At 40.5% G+C, this 22,299-nt stretch overlaps 1 protein-coding gene across 14 annotated transcripts in view; it reads right to left on the bottom strand.

The window, feature by feature from the left end:
- Positions 1–22,299, bottom strand: part of ADCY2 (adenylate cyclase 2) — a 289,765-nt gene that overhangs the window by 194,327 nt on the left and 73,139 nt on the right. For 11 of the 14 annotated variants that reach the window (XM_059694687.1, XM_059694692.1, XM_059694683.1 and 8 more), the window contains 2 exons: positions 16,984–17,145; positions 11,992–12,048 (listed from right to left, as the gene is read on the bottom strand). In XM_059694687.1, coding sequence (XP_059550670.1) covers positions 11,992–12,048; positions 16,984–17,145 — 219 coding nt within the window. The remainder of the gene's footprint in view (positions 1–11,991; positions 12,049–16,983; positions 17,146–22,299) is intronic. The other 3 variants (XM_059694691.1, XM_059694685.1, XM_059694686.1) reach the window with 1 other exon arrangement.

Raw genomic sequence — 22,299 nt, 5'->3', positions numbered from 1 at the left:
CACTTTTCTAAGCTCCAAATTGTGTGACTGTTAGGGTTGGGTAGGATGATCTGGGCACAGCTGCTAGAGCTTTTGTGAGCCACCAGAATGGAATGAGCACTTATCCCTCTGCTTCACAGGCATACACACCCTCCCACAGCCAGCTCTTTCATTAACAGAAGACAGTGATGTGGTGGGTGAGACTGGAGAAGGGACTGGCCTGTGTGGTGGGCTGGACACTGCCCTTCCCCAAAACTTCCACATCCTAATCCTTGTGTGGGAGCTGAACCATGGCCCAAAGATGTCCACATCTGAATCCTCAGAATTGGCTAATGGACTTTGCAGATGTGATTTAAGGTAAGGATCTTGAGATGGGAAGGTCATCCTGAACTGTCTTAGTGGCCTGAATTAAACAGGGATTTTTATAAGAGGGACTAGGAGATGTGATGGTGAAAGCAAGAGGTTGAAATGAGACAGGAATTGGGTGGCTTCTGGAAGCTGGAAAAGGCAAAAAAAAAAAAATAGAATTATTCTCTAGAACCCACATAAGGAACCACCCTGCCAATATCTTAACTTTACCCCAGTGAAACGGATTTTATACTTTTGGGCTCCCACATTGTAAGAGAATAAATTTGTGTTGTAAGCTGTCAAATTTGTGGTACATTTTTATAGTAGCCACAGGAAACCAATAATACCTGCTCACCTCAGGCAGTCGTTGCTGGCTCTGTGGGATCTTCCTTCCATAGGGAACATGGATTCTGATGGGCGAGCTGTATTTCATGGGGAAGGGGCCCAACATGGGTGGGGCAAGCAGAAGGACTAGGTAAAGTGCCAGTAAGCCACTCCCTCTCAGGTCCAATGGAGATATTTTTATCTCTGCCTCTCTGAGCCATAAGTGTATCTCTCAGTTGATTCTGAAAAAAGAGGAATCTAATATGGCATGTGCTCCTAAAACCTTAATTAGTTTCTTATGTGTGAAGAGGACTGGTAACTGTCTGGAGGTATACACACTATATATATCTCTGCTATTGCTTCTGTTTTTATGGATAACACTGATGGAAACACCTGTTAATGCTAATCAAAAGAAAGCTGTCATAGCCATACTAATTTCAATAAAGCAGACTTCAGAACAACAAAGATTATCAAGGACAGAGAGTGACATTACATAATGGAGAAGGATCAATTCTGCAAGAATACATAATCATCTCAAATGTGTATGCACCTAACAACCGCGAGTCAAAACACATGAGGCAAAACCTGATAGACTGAAAGAACAGACAAACCCATTCTTACACGTGGTGACTTCATATTCCTCTCTTAGGAATTGATGAAGCAAGCAGGCAGAAAATCAGTATGGGTTGAAAGGATCGGAATAGCACGATCAATCAACTTGACCTGATTGACATTTAGAAAACACTCCATCTCACAACAGGATTATATAGATTTTTCTAAAAAATACAAGGAAAAATTCACCACAATCAACCACAAGAGCCATAAAACTAACCTTAAATTTGGAAGTATAGAAATCATATAAAGTATATTTTTAGACCATAAAAGAATTATACTAGAAATCAGTAGCAGGAAAGTCATGGAAGATCCCCCAAATATTTGGAAATTAAACAATATACTTCTAGGTACTCCATCCGTTAAAAAAAGAAGTCTCAAGGGAAATTTAAAAACATTTTGAACAAAATGAAAATAAAAATTCCACCTATCAAAATTTGTGAGATGTAGCAAACGTGGTACTTAAGGGAAATTGACAACAATTTCACAAGTTGGTAAAGAGTAAAGATCTATTGCTTAAAGTATTACAAAGGGTATTACATATGTATCCATTTTATCCCCCCGCCCTAGACAGTCCCCTAGCCTCCCCTATCCCCCAGTGTCTTATGTCCATTGGTTATGCTTATATGCATGCATACAAGTCCTTTAGTTGATCTCTTACCCCCCTACCTCCTGCCCCCCAACCCTCCCCGGCCTTCCCGCTGCAGTTTGACAAAACCCTTTGTAATACTTTAAGCAAAAAAAAATAATAATAATAAACCAAAAAAAAAAAATAATTTGATCTAATATCTAGATCCCAGAAAGGCCACCATCAGTAGAAGTTCTTGACCTCAGAGTGAATATTCAGGAGAATATGAAGCATGTTAAGACCCAAGAACAAGTGGCATGACCATCTTTTTTTAAAAATATATATATTTTATTGATTTTTTTACAGAGAGGAAGGGAGAGAGATAGAGAGCTAGAAACATCAATGAGAGAGAATCATCAATCAGCTCCCTCCTGCACACCTCCTGCTGGGGATGTGCCCACAACCAAGGCACATGCCCTTGACCGGAATTGAACCTGGGACCCTTCAGTCCGCAGGCCGACGCTCTATCCACTGAGCCAAACCGGTCAGGGCGTCATGACCATCTTGATAAAGTAAATCACGATGTAATTGAATCCCCAGTGGGTTACATATCAATACTTTCTTTGCCATAACACAGGCTAGTTTATCTTTTTATTTAGCACCAAGAAAAACCTAAGAAAAGGCATTTTTATAGAATAAAACTTTTGTAGCAAAGACAAAGTCACTGATTTGCTCAGATGACGAAATACAAGTGAGGATTAAAATCATCTTAGCCAGTGAACTGCTTACACCTTCACCAACTGGTTAACAATTTATAAAACGCTTTTAAAGAAAACTCAAAAAATCTACTGGAAAAGGTCAGGAGGACTCACCAAGGCCTTGCTTTCAGACTAGGACCTGGACCCAGTTTTAGAATTCTTCTCTTCTTCTTGGACACCCAGCATCTGAGCCTCTTCTCTGTTAAGAAATTTCACCAGAGCAGTAACGGGCATCTCCTGAGACACTGAGCTTGGACATAGATTCATATATTGTGAAACTTGGAGGGACACTCTTTTGAAAGGGTGAATGCTTTTGGTACTAAGAGAGTTGTACTGTGTCCGCAGCAATACACATGACATTTAAATATGTGAAAGTGTGGAAAATAAAGTGCATGCTGATATGGGTAAAAAAAAAAAAAAAAAAAAAAGAGTAAAGATCTAATATCTATAACATAAGCTTCTATCTCAGGAATGTATAGAAAGAAGAGAAAATTAGACATAAAGCAGGCAGAAGGAAGGAATAATAAAACTAGAGCAGAAATTAATGAAATTAAAGTTGAGAAAATGATAGAGAAAATCAAGAAAAATAAAATCTGGTTCTTTGAAAAGATCTAAAATCAATAAACTTCTCTCTGAGCTAACCAACAATCTTAGAATAACTGGAGGGATTTAAAACATATGTTTTATTGAGTCAAATATCTCAGAATTTAAAAGAATTACTCTCCTCTGCTTCCCCGTTTGATTACTGAATCAGGGTTTAAAGCAGCACAGGGAAAACAAATATATCGCTAAATGCCATATACTCAGCAAACCTACAGATCTGTGTACTGTTGTTAGATGAAGAGCTCAGGACAGTTTTATGGTGGGATCCAGGAGGAGGTCCTTAAATTGGTGGCCTGTGTGGCATTAGTCTGTTTCTTGCACATCAGTCCTTTGCTTTAGCTAGTCACACTCACTTCACATAAAGGTTTTCTGATTTTCAAAGCGTTGTTCAGAGTAAACTGATTGTGGTTCTTGAGGAATTTTTTGCTTTTTTTTTTCTCATTAAAAAATAAATACAGGCCGAAACCGGTTTGGCTCAGTGGATAGAGCGTCGGCCTGCGGACTGAAGGGTCCCGGGTTTGATTCCGGTCAAGGGCATGTGCCTGGGTTGCGGGCGCATCCCCAGTGGGAGATGTGCAGGAGGCAGCTGATCAATGTTTCTGGCTCTCTATCTCTCTCCCTTCCTCTCTGTAAAAAACCAATAAAATATATTTTTAAAAAAATAAATACAGAAGGCAAGAAGAAAGAGAACTCCAAGTGATTTTCACCTGGTTCTGGGAAATAAATGTGTGTTGATATCTTCCTAGTTACCATCTATATTTCTCTAACTGAATTTTCTCAGCATGGTTCCATAACAATGTCATAACCACACCACCACCAGGAACCTTCATTTACTTCTCAGTGAGCCATGCTTTTTCCCCTGCCATTATTTTATAGTACTGTTTTCACATGGGTGCTCTGCATTTCTTTATATAAACAGAACTGGATAGAGCTGGAAGAGTCCTCAGGATCATTTTCTCCAAACCCCTTATTTTACAGATTAGGTCATTGGCATGGGAGGGCAGCGAAGGGCTGTGGGCACTGGTCCACACCCAGACAACCAGGTCAGTACTCTCTCCTGTGTCCCTGTTGGTGTCTTCCCGCTGTCTCGGTCACGAAAAATGACTAAGTACCCGTATTTCTGCTTCACACACATAATCAATCACAGAAGTGGGGATGGTTCCACTTTAGGCTTTGAAGAGACCTATTCTTTCTATAATATTTACCCTTTCTTTCCTTTATATTTTTTTAAATTTTTAAAGAAAAATATTTTTTTATTGACTTCAGAGAGGAAGGGAGAAGGAGAGAGAGATAGAAACATCAATGATGAGAAAGAATTATTGATCGGCTGCCTCCTGCATGCTCCCTACTGGGGATCGAGCCCACAAACCAGGCATGTGCCTTTGACCAGAATTGAACCTGGGACCCTTCAGTTTGCAGGCCAACATTCTATCCACTGAGCAAACTTGGGTAGGGCTCCCTGCCTTTTCTTTAAATTATAATCCATCATGTCTAGCTATGTGCCCTGTGTCAAAAACTTAATTCCTTCTCAGTCTACCATTAAAATAAAGAAAATCATGTAAGACTCTGCTTTCATTATGTGACTTCTGGGAAAGCTAAGTCTTCTAGTTAATGCTTTACAATAGCATTAACTAGGGGAGTTTGCCTAGAGAATTCCACAGGGTGGGGTCTGCAGTCAGACTGTATGGGTTGGATTCCTATGCCTACCACTTGCAATATGGGCAACTCTGAGCCACCTGCTGCCAATCCCTGCATTAGGTCCCTCTCTGCAGCAGGACAGGTGTGGGATGATTAACTGAGTCAAGGTGTATAAAGTGCTTGGAAAAGCAATTGGTAGTTAACTCAATGACAATTAATTAGTAAACGTTCATCTATTAGCTATTATCAACCCATGTTCTGAAAATATACTGCTCTATAAAAGACATGACAATGTGTTTCTGTTGATATCATTTTGTTTTATTTCATGTGGACACACAGCACATGCCCTTGCTGGGCAGAACTGATAATTCTGTTTTGGTCTAAATGAATCACATACATCTTGCATTAAACTAAACAATTTTAAATTCTGTTCCATGAGAAATTCTTACATCATGCTTCTCCCTTCTTGTGCTCTGGAGTTCACCGTCTGACTTTCATCCATTCAAAATAAATCTAATCTTAACTAATCTATCACATGTACTAATGGGACAATACCACATTTGGCTGTTTATTCTATTTCCATCATATTCAGTATCTCATGAAAATTGCTGTAGGGCTGCTCTCAGCATCACCTCTGTCACCAAACAAGCCTTTGATTTAAAATGCAGGATAGGTAGAGGCAGAGGTGACCCTGCAAGGTTTATCTGAAGACTTCCTTTCACCTTGACCTTGGCATCACTGGGCACACTGGATCTGCCTGTCCATTGGGGATGGACCTTCCAGGTGACGTTGCTTTCCCAGGCCACATTGCTCTGTCTTGTCCTCAAGCCCTCCTTCAGGATATCATCAAGTGCCCAGGAAAAATACAGACACCCTCTGTCTCCAATCTCACAGCCCACTGTGTCTACCAGGAGCATGTGTTCCCTTCAGATCTTCGATGGGAAAGGGTTTTGTATTTTCCTGAACATATTTTCATTTTACAAGTCTTGCATTTCACACCATCTGCTAATCTGGGTACTTCTCATGCTGCCAGTCAGCTTAAATTTTATTTTTAGATGCCAGCTTTGGGCAGACCATGAAAACTCTGCAGGCTAAATTTTTAGACATTCTAAACAAAATATCTCAATGGTCTTTTTAGACCCTGTGAGAGTGAATTGTGTCAGAAGCTGAAATTGCTGAGAATTACTTGGTGGTTATTTCACGAAAAGAGAAAACAAAGCAGCTGCAAATGGAAAAGGATCAAATAACTGCTGTTTATGTAACTGTATCATGCACACTGGTCAGGAGAGTTGACTGTAAACAGGCAATCACATGTGAAACACAAGACTGGGGGACATTTTCAGCAAAGATAGCAAAACCTGACAGTTGAAAGGTAGATAGCCAAGAGGACCCCAGAGGACAGGATGAAAATCCTTAAGTGCCTTTTCACCTAAGAGGGTTCTAATCTTCCCTTGATCCCTCCGTCCATTTAGACTAAATGTAAGAGTGAGAAGCAGGAGTGTCACGAATCAATAATCTTTTAGTAAAACGGGAGTTCTTACTTCACCAGCTATCTCTTTCAAGCAGACCCAGCGAGGATACTGGCTTGAAAAGCTCTGACCAGCAGATCCTGGAATCTGTTCATTCTGCCCTTTGGAGACGCAGGGGGAAATGTTTAGCAGTGACCCCGCCCCCCAAGGTGAAAAATGAATGGGGTGTGTGCCTGAATGGCCCAGCCAATCACACAGTGTCAGAAAACGTAACTGTCACATGAAATCCAAAGCATTTGCTTAAAATCCAGAAGAGGATGTTAGACACAGCCAGGGCACCACAGAAATTAGAGATGGAAAGAGGATAAAAACCTGATTCTTACACCAAAGTGGAGGAATTGAGACCAACTAGATAAAATTAACCTCACTTCCACTATGGATACGACAAAAGTGGGGCATCTTATGAGGCTCACAGAACAACGCGTGGTGACTGTGCTCCAAGAGCCCAAACATGGGCTCCTAAGACAGGAGCCAGTTCAATTTTTATCTCATTTCTCGGCCTGTGACAAGTAACCCCAGATCCTTGAATTTCTCTCTATATATCCTGCTCCTAGTTCTTTAATCATCTTAACATTTTCTCTCTGATTCCTCTATAATAGTACACATTTGAAGAGCTCAGAAAGAGATTTAAAATCCATGTCAGGATCTGATTTGCCTTGAAAACAGAGAGTGACATAAAGGTTTAAGGACACTGGGATTGCTGTCACTCTTTTGGATTCTCTTTAAAAGACACCACAACCTCACCATCTTTACAGTCAGCCACCATGCTCAGAGATGATGCAACAAGATGGAACCGTCCATTCTTTCCCTTGTTTGGTGATATCCAAGGTACCTGGATGTTTACAATTTCCCTATTTTTGCCATGCATTTTTGCGCCCATTCACTCAATCCCTCATGGGTTTATTCATGCACACATCCATTTAACATTATGTACTCTTGGTGCTGGGACAAATACAAATATTAAAAAGCTCTGAACCCTGTCACAGATTCAAGGCCCAGGGAATGTGTGGTAGGAGGACATACAGACAAATAAGCATGTTGACATATGATGTGATAATTCCTATAGAAAATAATAAGAACAAAGGGCAGGTGCTCTGGGAGCATGGGGAGTGAGGAGAGGGCTCCCACCACCTCAACCCTCATCTCCAGATCAGTGATTCCCCCTGGACACTGAGGGCCAAGGGTACTGACCCCTTCACCACCTTAGCTCTGCTCCTGGTCTACTCAGGTCTGCCTCCTGGCAGAACAAATCAAAAGAAGAAAGGAGAGTGAGAATGCTGCAGAATCAAACGTAAGACTTTGTAGCATGAGTTCTTCAGACAACGCTGAGACAGGCCTGCTAAACATTGAGAAAAACAGACAAACTCACTGCTTTGGACTGAATGGTCCAAGTCCTAACCCCCAATGTGACTATGGGACTATATTTGGAGTAACAGAGTAATTAAGGTAAAATGAGGGTACAAGGGTGGAGCTCTGACCCAATAGGACTATTGTCCTTATAAAAAGAGACACCACCCCCCCTCCCCACACACCATGTGAGGACACAGTGAGAAAGCAGCTTTCGGCCACCCAGCAAGAGAGTTCTCACTTGAACCTAGCCATGTTAGCATCCTAATCTCAGATTTCCAGTCTCTAAAACTGTGAGAAAAAATTTGTTATTTAAGCCAACCTGTCTATGGAAACTTGTTATGGGAACCTGACCTTCTAAGACACCAACCCATGTAATAAAACTCTGTTTTGTCTCTTTATCTGTCCTTTCTTTCTTTCCCATCCCATTCTTGGTCCATATCTTGACCTAGAGTTTGAGGCTCAGACGTGGCATAGAAGGTGAAATTGTAAGAAACCAAAGAAATGATTAAAGACTAAATATTTCCAGCTTGACAGACAAAGGTAACATTTCTTCTTTACCTACAATTTATCCAGAATACTAAAGGGCCTGGAATATCCACATGTAATTTATATTTTCAACAAAATTATAAAATCAATAGAACAACCAGACTCCAGAGTGGGTGTGGGGGCCTCCATATGTAAGTAGGGCCCAGTGGCAGGAAACAGAGAAAAGACGTGTTGACTACCCTCTCGGTGGAGGCTGGAGACATCAGAAAGGAAGCAGAGAGGGATCACTTCAAGCTGAGGGCCCACCAAGAGGTGTGAAAGCCAAGTCCCTGGTCTTCAATTGAGGGAATGTTGGTGGGAGGCCTCTTGGGGACAAGTAGCTATATCCGTGCATGTCTCCATGACCAGAAATCTGAGACATAGGATGGTCAGACCCATCCTATAAAGGTGCCATGTGCTGGTCTGAGTGAGGAGAAATGTGCAACCCCAAAGTAGGCTTGGGAACAGCATCCGGCTTCTCCGGGGAACACTTCTGAAAATAGTCCAAGATGTCCCAGTGGCAAGTGACTCGGTTAATGCCCCATTTTTTATTTCTGCTTCTCACTTCTGACAAGAGACGAACTGTGTCTCCAGGGTTTTTAATACCAGGTGTTCTATTAACCTACAGGAGCTCAGACTTTCGGGCATCAGTAAAACTTTCCAACTCCACTCATTAGTGGAATGTGGGCTTCCAGTGCCTCACGAGGATGAAGCTCACTGCCTTGAGTCTGGGTAGGGCACACTGCAGGATGGTCAATCACACCAGACGTGGGCCCTAAAGGACTTACATGTGCAACTCTTGCCCTACTCAACTCTATAGAGACCATTTGGAATTCAATTCCAAAGCATTTTTATGTTCCACTTCTCTTAGCTTCTGCAAAAGTCATTTGCATTTAGTAAAATACATTACTGCTGCCACTGCCTACCGTTCACTGAGGGCTAAGGATCAGCCCAGCTTGATAACAAGTTCTTCCCACATGTGAGTTCACTGATTCAGCACCAAGGCCAGCAACAATCGAGGGAGGCTGGCATTACCCTTGCCATTTTACAGATGAGAAAACTGACTAAAGAACCAGCCCGAGTTCCCGCAATGCGGCCATGTGGTCCTCCAGGAAGCACATTCTGAAACAGTTCACCATTGATTCAGGAGTGCTCTTTGGCTCAATGCCCGTGGGAAGGAAAGGAAGCCAATCTGGTCAGAGGGAAACACTGAACTGTGATGCAGACTTGACAACTTCAGACAAAAACACAAGCTCTAGAGCTGAAACGACCCATCATAACTGCCCCGCATTGGGCCAAGACGGATAGAACATTTAATAAATCTGTAGTAATGTATCATATTTGACATGAAACTATTGCTGTGAACAAAAAGTAGAGGCAGCTGATAGGGGACAAACCATCACTGTCCATTTTTTCAAGAAACCTTTCTGTTTGATGCTCCTTTGATCAAATATTTCCAAAACAAAACTTATGGTCTGGTAGGGCTTCCCTTTACCTCTGATCCTTCTATCCTCTCCCACAAGCAGCCCCATAAATGCTGGAATATAAACGTCCACTATTCCACCGTGAGAGTAAAATAGTCCATGAAGGACATGAAAATTTTCTGCCTCCAACATTCTGATAGTTTCATTCTAAAAATTGCCAGAGCATTTTAAAAGTGATTTGCTGTCCTACAGGGAAGCACTAATGCTTGTTGTTGTTCACGTGCCCAACCAACTGAACTTTCCCTGGTGGGACGATGGGACACAGGTCCTGCCACTTAGAGGAGAAGGCGTTTCATCTGCTGGGCTTGGGAAGGATAAGGAAGGAGAAAGGAGAGGACTCTGAGCTGCATTTAGATTTGCTTTAGGATTTAGACACATTAAGCACTTGCCTGTTTATACCTCGTCTCCATGCTTATTCCCACTCTTCCTAAATCAGCGGTTCTCAACCTGTGGGTTGCGACACCTTTAGGGGTCAAACGATCCTTTCACAGGGGTTGCCCAAGACCATCGGAAAACACATATTGAATATATAATTACATATTGTTTTTGTGATTAATCACTATGCTTTAATTATGTTCAATTTGTAACAATGAAAATACACTCTGCATATTAGATATTTACATTACGATTCATAACAGTAGCAAAATTACAGTTATGAAGTAGCAACGACAATAATTTTATGGTTGGGGGTCACCACAACATGAGGAACTGTATTAAAGGGTCGCGGCATTAGGAAGGTTGAGAACCACTGTTCTAAATAATAATCCTTAGAACAGATAAAAGATAGTTTTTAGAAAAGATAAATGCTAACTTATAAAATAGAAGGATCATACTCAATCAATAGCTGGATGCTACACAGAATGAACAGTGGTACAGTCTCCTTTCCCCCTGGCAGAACATATTAATATCTTGTGTTTCTCTAAAAACAAAACAGTAGGAACAGAGATCAAAATTCCTAACAATTAGTCTCTTCCACAGCCAGGAACCAGGCAGCTGGTAACCTGTTGTTTTTCCTTTGAGCTTCTCAGATTAGATGCTAAATGCAATTTAATTCCAGACTCCAATATACAGTTCCTTAATTATACTGAAAAAGAATCAGTTATGTAACAAATCCGCATTACTACTGATTACACGCCTGCCATAGACGAGAGGCTATATTTTCTATTTTAGGTCTTATCTAAAATTTTTCCAATTATATCACAACTTAAAGATATTAAAGTATCCACCGTGTAAAAGAATCCTATATAATTTCTGTAAAATTGAGTGAGTAATCCTGTTAGAAAATCAATAAACACAGCTTAGTTTATCTTCTTTAATAAATATGGATTTTCATTTAACTGGCTTGCTTCAGTAAATCTATATTCAAATTCCTCCATCTCTCATGGGAAAATAAAAGTTATATGAAATGAAAACTCATTACATATAAATACCAAGGAAATAAAAATTAAGAAGGGTAAGTCTGTTTCAAATATAAAATGCAACTGTGATATATAAACAGGAATATCTGAAAATTCCTGAGGATGGGTCAGCATCCTGCTGACAGCCATGCTGATCTACAGAAGTTTAGCAGATGGAGAATAGAAAAAATGTATATTTAAAATGAAATTAGTGTTATACAGGCACAGGCTGCCGGCCAGACCAAGCAACTAATCAATGGACCCACTGCCTCTGTCTGGGAGGCAAGATTCCTGGCCAGGTTCCTACTATTGTTTAAGGCAGTGATGGCGAACCTTTTGAGCTCAGCGTGTCAGCATTTTGAAAAACCCTAACTTAACTCTGGTGCCGTGTCACATATAGAAATTTTTTGATATCTGCAACCATAGTAAAACAAAGACTTATATTTTTGATATTTATTTTATATATTTAAATGCCATTTAACAAAGAAAAATCAACCAAAAAAATGAGTTTGTGTGTCACCTCTGACACGTGTGTCATAGGTTCGCCATCACTGGTTTAAGGGCTGCATAACTGACCCCCCCAAGGGCTCAACCAGGGAGCAGCCACCAGGGCATCGGGTGAGAGGTTTCACTGGGTTTTCCTAGCCTCCCTCTCCTTTTGCGGTGATATAATAACAAGAAATGACTCTTCACTACTCCTGTGGAACTTTTAGTCAAATGCATGATATGCTACTAATATAAGCAAACTTATTTCCTAGTTAATTATAAATTGGTAAGAGCTTTTCATTCTTATACTAAATTTATGATAGATATTCTTACACAAATAATATAAAAATGCTTTTATTTATGTTTCCTGATACTTAAATATTTTCTAACCTTTATTATTAAGGGATTCCAGATTTCCTTAATAAATGCAGATTCCAGAAATCTTTTCTTTGAAACCCAGTTGGGAAAAAAAAAGAAAACAATTAGATGAAAAGTTGTTGCAACCTGCACAAGGGGAATCACAGAAAGTAACTAAAAAGAATCTCTTTCTCTTTAATAAATAACCCCTGTTTAAAATGTGTTCCTTCACTTCCTCTTGCTTGTCCCATCCTCTCTCCCTGCCCTTCTTGTCCTTTTCCTTCCCTCCCAAAGAACCCACTGCTCAGCCAATGCACAGCAAGGAAACATTTGTACCCACAGGACACGGGAAACCAAATTCACCCACTGAGAAGCTCAAAGTGGGCTGGGTGTCAGTGTCTACAGAGGGGAGAGTCAAGCACAGGGGACAGAGCCCGAGCTGGGGGAGGGGGATGTGGTTGGGGGATGGGAAGCTGGGCCAGTGACAAGGCACCAGTGCAGATGGAGGGTGGAAACTGAAATAAGAGACTGGTTATATACCTGGATTCATCAGATAAGTCAATATATTAAGGATCAAGGGAGCTACATTTTTTTTCACTATTGGTCAAGGTGGCCATATTAAAAAGGGAGAAAACTGTCATGAAATGTATGGTGAGCTGAAAATGGAAATATCTGTGTGAAGTCTTGTGTTTAATAAATCAGTATATACTTTTATATGGGGGACTAACTAACCCATTGACAGGTAAGGATAGATCATTCAAACAGAAAATCAATAAGGAAATATCGGCCTTAAATGACACATTGTACAAAATGGAATGTGTGTGTATACACACACACACACACACACACACACACACACACAGATGTAAATGTACTCTGGGCCTTGGAGTATTGACAACTCAGTGACAAGACACAAAGTTCAGATCATGCCCCCAAATGTCATTCTTCACCAAAAAGAACCAGGACTCCTTGGAGAGAGGCTGACTTTAGGGCCAGGGCAGGGAAAGCACAAGATGAACCTGCAACATCGTATTATGTCAGAAAGCAAGGATGGGGACACAACAAAAGGGCACTGAAACCAGCTTAAAGGGGTGCCCAGAGGACAAATCTGAGACCATATGGACAACAAAATCAACATTCATCATGGTTTATAATCTATTGACTAAAATAGAAAACACAAAACAGTGTAGATATAAACAAGTAAAGAAAATGGCATCTGCCTAGTTTCAAAGTACCTCTCCACATATATTAATTACAAAGAGGAAAAGAGTCATGTCAAAGAAGAAATGCCTGATGGACAGCACCATCATCCCAATGACCACCATAAGTAATGGGACAAAATGGAATTATGCAGCCCTGATAGAATGTGATGCAGATACACCATCATGTCTGTGATTCCTGCCAACAAGGCATGACCTCCCCCTCTTGAGGAGGAAACATCAGACACTCCAAACTGAAGTACATTGTACAAAATAGCTGGTCTGCAATCTTCAAAAGTGGTAAGATCATGAAAGCTAAGGAAGACTAAGCAATCGTCCCAGACTGAAAGAGACCAAAGAGACCTGAGATCACAGTGCAGTGTGTTTCTGCTCTGTCTCTTGCTTCAAAGGACATTATTGGGAAAGATGAAGGAACCTGAACGATAGTAATAGACAATGTGAATATCCGGATTTTGTATGGTTATGTAGAGCATGGCACTGTAGGAAATATACACTAAGGCATTTGGGTGATGGGATATCAGATTGGCAGCTTACCTTGAAATGGCTTATGGGGAAGAAAAGACTCTCTGTACTGGATTGGCAACTTATTGGCAGACCTATGATTGTTTCAAAGTAAAAGTAAAAAATGTACTAGGATTATATCAGAAAAACAAGCGATAAAAAGGCTATAGGAAATCCTCATACATCAATAATCACCATAAATGTAAGTGGATTGAATTCACCAATAAAAAGGCACAGAACAGATAAAAACACAAAAACAAAAACCCCAACTGCATACTACCTTCAGGAGACACATTTCAGCTGAAAGGACAAATATAGATTCAAAATGGAAAATGATTTTCCAAGCAAAAGGCATCCAGAGAAAAGTGAGTATAGCCATACTTATATCTGACAAAATAGATTTCAAGATAAACAACAAACAAACAAGAAACAAAAATGGACATTTTATAATAATACATCAAGAAGACATAACACTTTTCAATGTATATGCACCCAATCAGGAAGCATCAAAATATATAAAACAACTACTAACAGAACTAGAAGGAAAAACTGACAAAAAACAATTATACCCAATTAACAGGCATAGATTTATCATTCATTCAGAAAATCAATAAAGAAATAATGGCCTTAAATGACACATTAGACCAAATGGACATAATTGACATTTTCAGAGCCTTTTATCCCAGGACACCAGGTTATACATTCTCTAGGGCACATGGAACATTTCAAGGATAGACCGTATGTTGGGACACAAAACTAAAAATTAAACATCATATGTAAATATGTTAGGAAATATCATCCATAATTTTCAGTTATTAACTACGTTTCCTCAATTAGATGATATATCAGAGTCTTAGGATGAATTTTACTTCAGGACAAATGCTGGTAAGATGAATTTCCCTAGAATAGCGAACTCTGCTACTCAACAGGGAAGGGACTAAGGTTAGATTTCCTATTAAGTCAGTATTTTGGTTAACGTAAGTACTACATGTTATCAATGGGCTGGCAATGTTCAAAAAATAAAATGAAACAAAACTCTTTAGTATGGGTCCATGCTCAATAAAATACACTCTTTCATTGATGGTTTAGAAGGCAGGGTGATATTGATCATCATTGATGGGTTATCTCGTCTATCAAATCAATATTCTCTGAACAATTACACCACAGCAATCTGTAGCATTCTCACACACATTTTCATTAAAACAATTCAATAAAGTGTTTTTCCTGCAACACAAACCAGTGTTATTTTTCAGTTATAGTTTCAGCTCTTTTCTTCATTATTTTGATGTTTACCCGGGAATCTTCCATTTTAAGTCTGCTGACATATTTTGCCTTTCCCAGTGAAAGTATTCCTAAAAGGATGGAAGACTGACCTTATGCTCTTCCATTCCTTTCAATGGTATTCTTATATGAAATACTATGAAATGAAGAAGTATTAATCTTTTTATTATTTCAGGATTATATTATCTGGCTGTCTAGTGACAAGTATTTTTTGTTGTTGGCTTTGGAAAGTTAATAAATAAAAATGTAAGATTACATTCTTTCCCTTCATTATATTTTTATTAATAAAAGAAAATAAAAGTGCTTTAAAAAAACTCCATATGGTTCTTTATGAGCTAGAATATGCCAGGTTCTTTGCAAAGCAACTTACTTTTTCCTTTAAAAAAAAAATCCTATTTCATCATACATCAATAATCACTGAAAATGTAAGTAGACAGGCATTATAATCTTCATCTCCCAGATATTTTCCTATGACATCTGCTCCAACCAGGGGCAGAAAAGACAGGTATAAAATGTTCAAGGGATGCATTCCATGGTAACCCAAACCAGAAAGGTGCTGGGGGCCAGGAGACATGTTTGAGTGCTTGTTGCAATGTGAGGAAGACTTTCCTGCCGTGATTTCATAATGTCAATAGGCAAAAATACACCCGCTGCCTGGCCCTGCATGGGACCACCTCAGGCTGAGCTTAACGGCCCCAGTAAAGGGAGGGTGGAAGAGTGGAATTTATGGGAAAAAGAAAAATGTCCCATAAATAACCTCAAGGGAGGCTCAGAAATGCAGAAAAAGGAAGCAAAAGCTGGGGCAGAGGAGCGTCTCCCACCTCCTCCAGGCATGGCTTCTTTTAAAATACCCACCTTCATTCTTTCATTTGATTAGCTACTGACTGGCCTCCATCTGTGTCAGGCGTGCAGGTTACAGGCATGTGTCTACTCTGCTCAGTCAGTGGGATTGCACTGACAAAAAACCTGGCTTTCCTCTGCTTCCTGGGGGTGGACTCTTCTTAGCAATATCTGAACAAGTCACCATGAACCTGGAGCCCACGGTGCAAAATCAGGGGCCGTCGCCTTCACAGGGGCTCAGTGCCCAGAGGATGTTTCACAAACACAGGCTGCTCTTCATGAACATTGTGTTTTAAACGATGGGAGAGAAATACTGGGAAAAGCAATCGATCCCTAGAAAGCTTTCCAACTAAGAGAGATTACCACAGAACCAAGGGTCAGCCTCCAGGTCTGTCTCATGTTTCCAAATAAAAAACTCCATCAAGCACATGACAACTAGTTTCTAAGACCCCATACGGCTCAGGTGACCCACATCTTAAATCCCCTTTACGATGATAGTACTATTCTTCACTACTTCTCCCCCTGATGCACTTTGCACCATGGCTGCATCTCTTACATTTGATTCCAATAGAGCAAAATAAAATACGCCTTTTACAGGTTAAAAAAAAGACTGTTAGAAATAACTCTAAACTCCTAACCCTCGTGTCTACAGATGCACATAACAAAAAATCAAATCGCCTTTCAAATGCTTTTAACTAACTAAATGGGTGGCTTCTTTGAAATACCATTTATTAGTAAAGCTAAATTTGCTGTTATCACGTTTTTAAAAAACTTTTAAAAAATGTCCATGGACCTGCCAGAAGATTAGAAATGGATAAATCTTTTGTCCTCTGTAAAGACAGGTAGGAGAGAATTATGAATTTAATTGCAGAAGTCAGTTCACTCTAAAAATAAGAGCACTAAATTATAATGTATAATGAGAATAGCTTTTAACCATCAAAATCACACCACCATTCAGCAATCAGCAAAATGGAATTGCCATTTCCAACTTTCACTGTTTCTAATTGCTAAGTGACTGTTGGTTCCACTGATGAAGGGGTGTGCGTGGCTGGATACTCATTAACAATACTCAGAGTCAAGGTCAGAGAGCAAAACTTGAGCACCTGCCAGGTATGAAGAGCCACAGTCGGAGCAGGCGTGTGGCACCTCAGGCACCCCCAGCAGGATGGGGAAGGTTACCTACCTGCCAGACCAGGTGCTCCTTGGCCCCGGGTGTCGCGGACAGGCAGACGCTCAGCACAATGGTGTGGGAGGAGGAGGTGAGCACGCTGGCGATGATGGCATCTCGCATGTTGAAGGGCAGCATGGTGTAGACCACGAAGATGATGAAGAGGAAGAAGGACACCTGCGGGTGGAGAAGGACAGCGAGTCACAGAGAATCCCCATTCCCAAGTGCTTCCGGTGTCCTTCCCATTACAGGCTGTGTAAAACATCATGAACTGCACTCGTTTAAGAAAATACTGTTATGACAAAGCCAAATAGCGCAGTAAAAAACAAATAAACAAACAAACAAACAAACAAACAAACAACAACAACAAAAACCAAAACAAAACCAAAAACACCCCTGGATTACAATAAAGGACTAACTATTGCAATGGTAAAAAAAAAAAAAAAAAAAAAAAAAATCAATCTTTTTCCAAATTTGGGGATTTTTAGTTTTGGTATCCGAACCATGGCAAACATTAGGTTAGTCAAAGTACTTCATGGGTATGGGTGCAAGGCTGGTCATCCACCCTCAAGGATGGCTACCTGAGCTTTGGAATGCACATCTGGAACCTTTAAGTTATCTATGGCATGATTTCAGGAGAAGGGAAATAGATACCTTCCGGGGGAGTTAGCGACAGTAGATTAGCTGCAATGAGTATGCACATGTAAAAAAACAAAATAAAACAGCATAGAGGTGGTTTAGCTGTTATGAAAACAATTTGGCAGTGTCTCAAAAAGTTAAACATGGAATTACCATGTGACTCAGCAATTCCATTCCTCAGCATATACCCTACAGAACTGAAAACAGGTACTCAAACCAGTACATGTACATACATACTCAAAATAGCACTATTCATAATAGCTAAAAGTGGAAACAACACAAATGTCCAACAAGAGATTCATGGATAAGCTGTAAGTGGTATATCCACACAATGGAATACTATTCAGCCATGAAAAGGAAGAACATACTGATACTTGCTACAATGGGGATGGATCTCAAAAACATTATGCTACATGATCAAAGCCAGGGCAAGAGACCCTGTATTGTATGATTCCATTTATATGAAATACCCAGAATAAGTAAATGTATAGAGACAGAAAGCAGATTAGTCATTTCCAGAGGCTGGAGAAGAGGGGATGGGAAGTAAGTGCTTAATAGGTACAGGGATTCATTTTAGGGCGATGACAAACATTTGGGACTAGATAGAGGTGGTAGCTGCACAGCATTGTGAATGTACTAAAGGCTACTAAATGTTTCCCTTTAAAATGACTAGTTTATGTTATGTGAATGTTATCTAAAAAAACCAATATAAAACAGCTTAAAGAAAGGTTTGTAATGAAATAGAAAATGGATTAATAGGCAATAAAACAGGCCAATTTCATTACAAAAGAAGTAGAAACAGAAGAACATCAAAATGGATAAAAAGGTTTTAAGTAAAGCAGAAAAAGGACAGACAATAGGGAAATTTGGAAAGTAGCATATGGTGAGCCTTGTCACACAGCTCTTCACTCAAAAGCGAAAGGGAGGAGAGAACCAAGATGGCGGCATAAGGTATATACCTGTACAGTCCCCCACAACCACATTAAAACTACAACTAAAAGACAAAATGGCTATCAGCCAGAACCACGGGAAAGCTGGCTGAGTGGAAGTTATACAACTAGAAGGGGCGGGGGGGAAAGTGCATTGAGACTGGGCGGAGGTGCCAAGAGCAGAGGTACGGAGGCACGCGAAATGACTGCACTTGGGTAGGTGGTTTTTTTCAGTCAGAAGTGAGATACTAGGTCCCGACTGCACTGAACTCGTTTCCAGTGAGAAACTGGGGACCCAGACTTCTATGGGGAGAAACTAGACTGTAGAAAGTGAGGGTGGCTTTCCTGCAGAGCTGCTTGCAGGGAACATTGTTACTGTGGGGGCGTGGGACTCGGGGACTCCGGGATACAGAGATGCCTATAAGCGGAGACGGGAGATGTGGAGACAGCTGGCTGACAGCCATCGCTGTTTGCTCTGCCCTGGTAATTTCCTGAGACCCCGCCCCACCCAATTTACAACCCCACCCAAGCTGTGCACAGTGGTGCAAATGAATCGGCTGTCCTTTCGCAGCCTAACCTAACAAACTGCTGCTGGGTCAGAGAGCTCCAAAACTTCCAAACCCCAAACAAAGAGGAGAAATCTGCAGATCTCACTGTAGCTCCTGCTGGGTGGACTCACACAGTGGCTGACTTTGCACCTCCTTGGAGATCCAGGAGCCAGTGTACACAGTGGTCAGGTACCAGATTTCAACTCCTCACATCCATAAGTGACACACTCAAGAGGCAGACTCAGTGAGCACCAAAGCCCCACTGAAGCAAGTCCTGCCCCGTAAGGGTGTCTCCAGCACAGCAGTTCTTCCACTAAAGACACAGTGGGTCCTTGCAGTTAATTGGCCTGAAGGTAATTTCCTCCCAGGAATACCAACAGCAATCAAGGCTTAACTACATGACTGTGCACCCAGCCCACAAAGGGGTGCACCAAGAGTGTCTACCTCAGGTGACTGGGGAGGCTGAGCCACTGGGCCCAATAGGACACCTACCACACAAAGCCACTCTATCAACACAAGGAAGCAGCCAAAATGCAGAGACAAAGAAACATGTCACAAATGAAAGAAATGGAGGAAAGCAAACTACTGGATATAAAGCTCAAAACCACAGTTATAAGGTTACTCAAGAATCTTCTACAAACCTCTGAGGAACTTAGTGAGACCTCCGAGGAACTTAATGAGACTTTCAAGGATCTTAATGAGAATGCCAAAAAAAAAATAATGGAAAAGGACCAGTCAGAAATTAAGCATACACTGACTGAAATAAAGAATAATATACAGAGATCCAACAGCAGACTAGAGGATCGCAAGAATCAAGTCAAAGATTTGAAATACGAGGAAGCAAAAAACACCCATCCTGAAAAACAAAAAGAATCCAAAACTTTGAAGATACTGTAAGGAGCCTCTGGGACAACTTCAAATGTACCAACATCCGAATTATGGGGGTGCCAGAAGAAGAGAGAGAAAAAGATATTGAAAGCCTATTAGAAGAAATAATGACAGAAAAATTCCCCTACCTGATGAAAGAAATATACTTACAAGTCCAGGAAGTGAAGAGAACCCCAAATAGGAGGAATCCAAAGAGGACCACACCAAGACACATTGTAATTAAAATGCCAAGGAAAAAGATAGAGAATCTTAAAAGCAGCAAGAGAAAAACAGTTAGTTACCTACAAGGGAGTACCCATACGACTGTCAGCTGATTTCTCAACAGAAACTATGCAGGCCAGAAGGGAGTGGCAAGAAATATTCAAAGTGATGAATAGCAAGAACCTACAACCAAGATTACTCTTACCCAGCAAAGCTGTCATATAGAATTGAAGGTCAGATAAAGTGCTTCACAGACAAGAGAAAGCTAAAGGAGTTCATCACCATCAAATCAGGATTATATGAAATGCTGAAGGGTATTCTTTAAGAAGAGGAGGAAGAAGAAAAAGGTAAAGATAAAAATTATGAACAACAAAATGAAAACAAATACATATCTATCAACAAGTGAATCTAAAAATTAAGTCAATAAAAAAAATCTGATGAACAGAATAAACTGGTGAATATAATAGAAACAGGGGCATAGAAAGGGAGTGGACTGACAATTCTCAGGGGGAAGAGTGTGTGAGGGCTGTGGGAAGAGATTGGACAAAAATCTTACACCTATGGATGAGGACAGTGGCGGGGGGTAAGGGCATGGAGTGGGGTGAGAACCGGGTGGAGGGGAGCTATGGGGGGAAAAAGAGGAATATCTGTAATAATCTGAACAATAAAGAGTTATTTTAAAAAAAAAAGCGAAAGGGAAGCTAAGGGCAGAGCATGCCCCACATTCACAGCGTGACCCATGTTTAAGGATCCTGCATCCTAGCACTGCAGGAAGGACTGGAGACACCATGCCAGCTGCTCTGAGAGCTGGGATATGTGTTCATGAGAAGGACAAGCCAAAGGCCCTGCTCCTGATGGATGTAATGAGAGGGACTTATGGGAAGGCATTAGGCTTGTCTACCCTCGTGCATAGTCATGGGACTCTGTACCACATATTACAATGTAAAAGGACTGGTGCCGAGATTCTGTGCAGCAGGATGCCTCAGCAGCAGCACTACTGACATTTGGGGCTGGGTAACTCTTGGTGGTGGGCACCTTTCTGTGCATTGCAAGGTGTGTGGCAGCATCCCTGGCTCCTACCCACTAGATGCCAGGTAGCACTGCCTCCCTTTAAAGTTGTGACAATGTCTTCCAGGGGGTAATATCACCTCTGGTTGAGAACCACTAGGCTATAGAAAAAGTTTCTTTTAAGACGAGAAAAGCAACTGTTGCATAGTTATGGCTTACTGAGAAAATTGAATTTTCTTTGGAATCCCTAATCTCCAACAAATATACAGGAAATATTTCCAATGAACTTATTGTTATTTTTTACACATAGCATTTATGCAAAACCTTTATATGCTATAAGAGATATTAAATTAATACTTTCAGGTATAAGAATTTACAATCAAGAACCAAAGAAAATATCTGTTTTATAACTACATATTTTTCTCCTAATATAAAAAACTTTAACACTTCTTTGAAATTATCAGTACTTTGAACAGCTTAATTTTGGACAGCTTTAAACCTCTAACATTATTTCAATTAGCATACAATTTTGCAAACATCGTGAGCTTTGAAATGGAAACATGTGGAAGGCTTATCTACAGTAACCAAATGGAGAATAGACATTAAGTTTTCCAAATACCATTGCTCCAGTTAAGTGTTCCATTTTAAAGGACAAAATGAATTTTTAAAGGTCAATTAAGTAAGTCACATTAAATTAAGTTTTGGATGTCCACCGCAGCATTTTGGGAGCACAGCTCATAGTGCCTGAGTAGCATCTACAGGCTGGAAGGGGAGGAAGAAAGTCAAGTGCAGTTCAAGGCTCACAGGGAAATGTTCTTCACTTCTTACTAATCCCAGAGGTTTCTAATTTTTTTTCAGATTGCTTCCCAAAGAAACTTCAAATAGGGCCATATGTAAACCAAAATGAATTTGGCACATCTAAAGAATGTGTGGGTAAAAATCTCCAAGAAGTCTAATGCAGTCACTTGGGTTTCCATGTTACCATGGGGACATTTCCGTGACTGAGATTCCTCGAGGATTAATCTCTGTCAGTAGGATGGAGAAGGAGTGACCATTGGTCAGATTACTGGGACCTGCAGAGAAACTCAGATTAACACAATACCTGAAAAGGGAGCACT

This window comes from Myotis daubentonii, chromosome 4, assembly GCF_963259705.1.
Source record: "Myotis daubentonii chromosome 4, mMyoDau2.1, whole genome shotgun sequence".
NCBI classification, from domain to species: domain Eukaryota; kingdom Metazoa; phylum Chordata; class Mammalia; order Chiroptera; family Vespertilionidae; genus Myotis; species Myotis daubentonii.
This window is presented reverse-complemented; position numbering and strand designations above follow the sequence as displayed.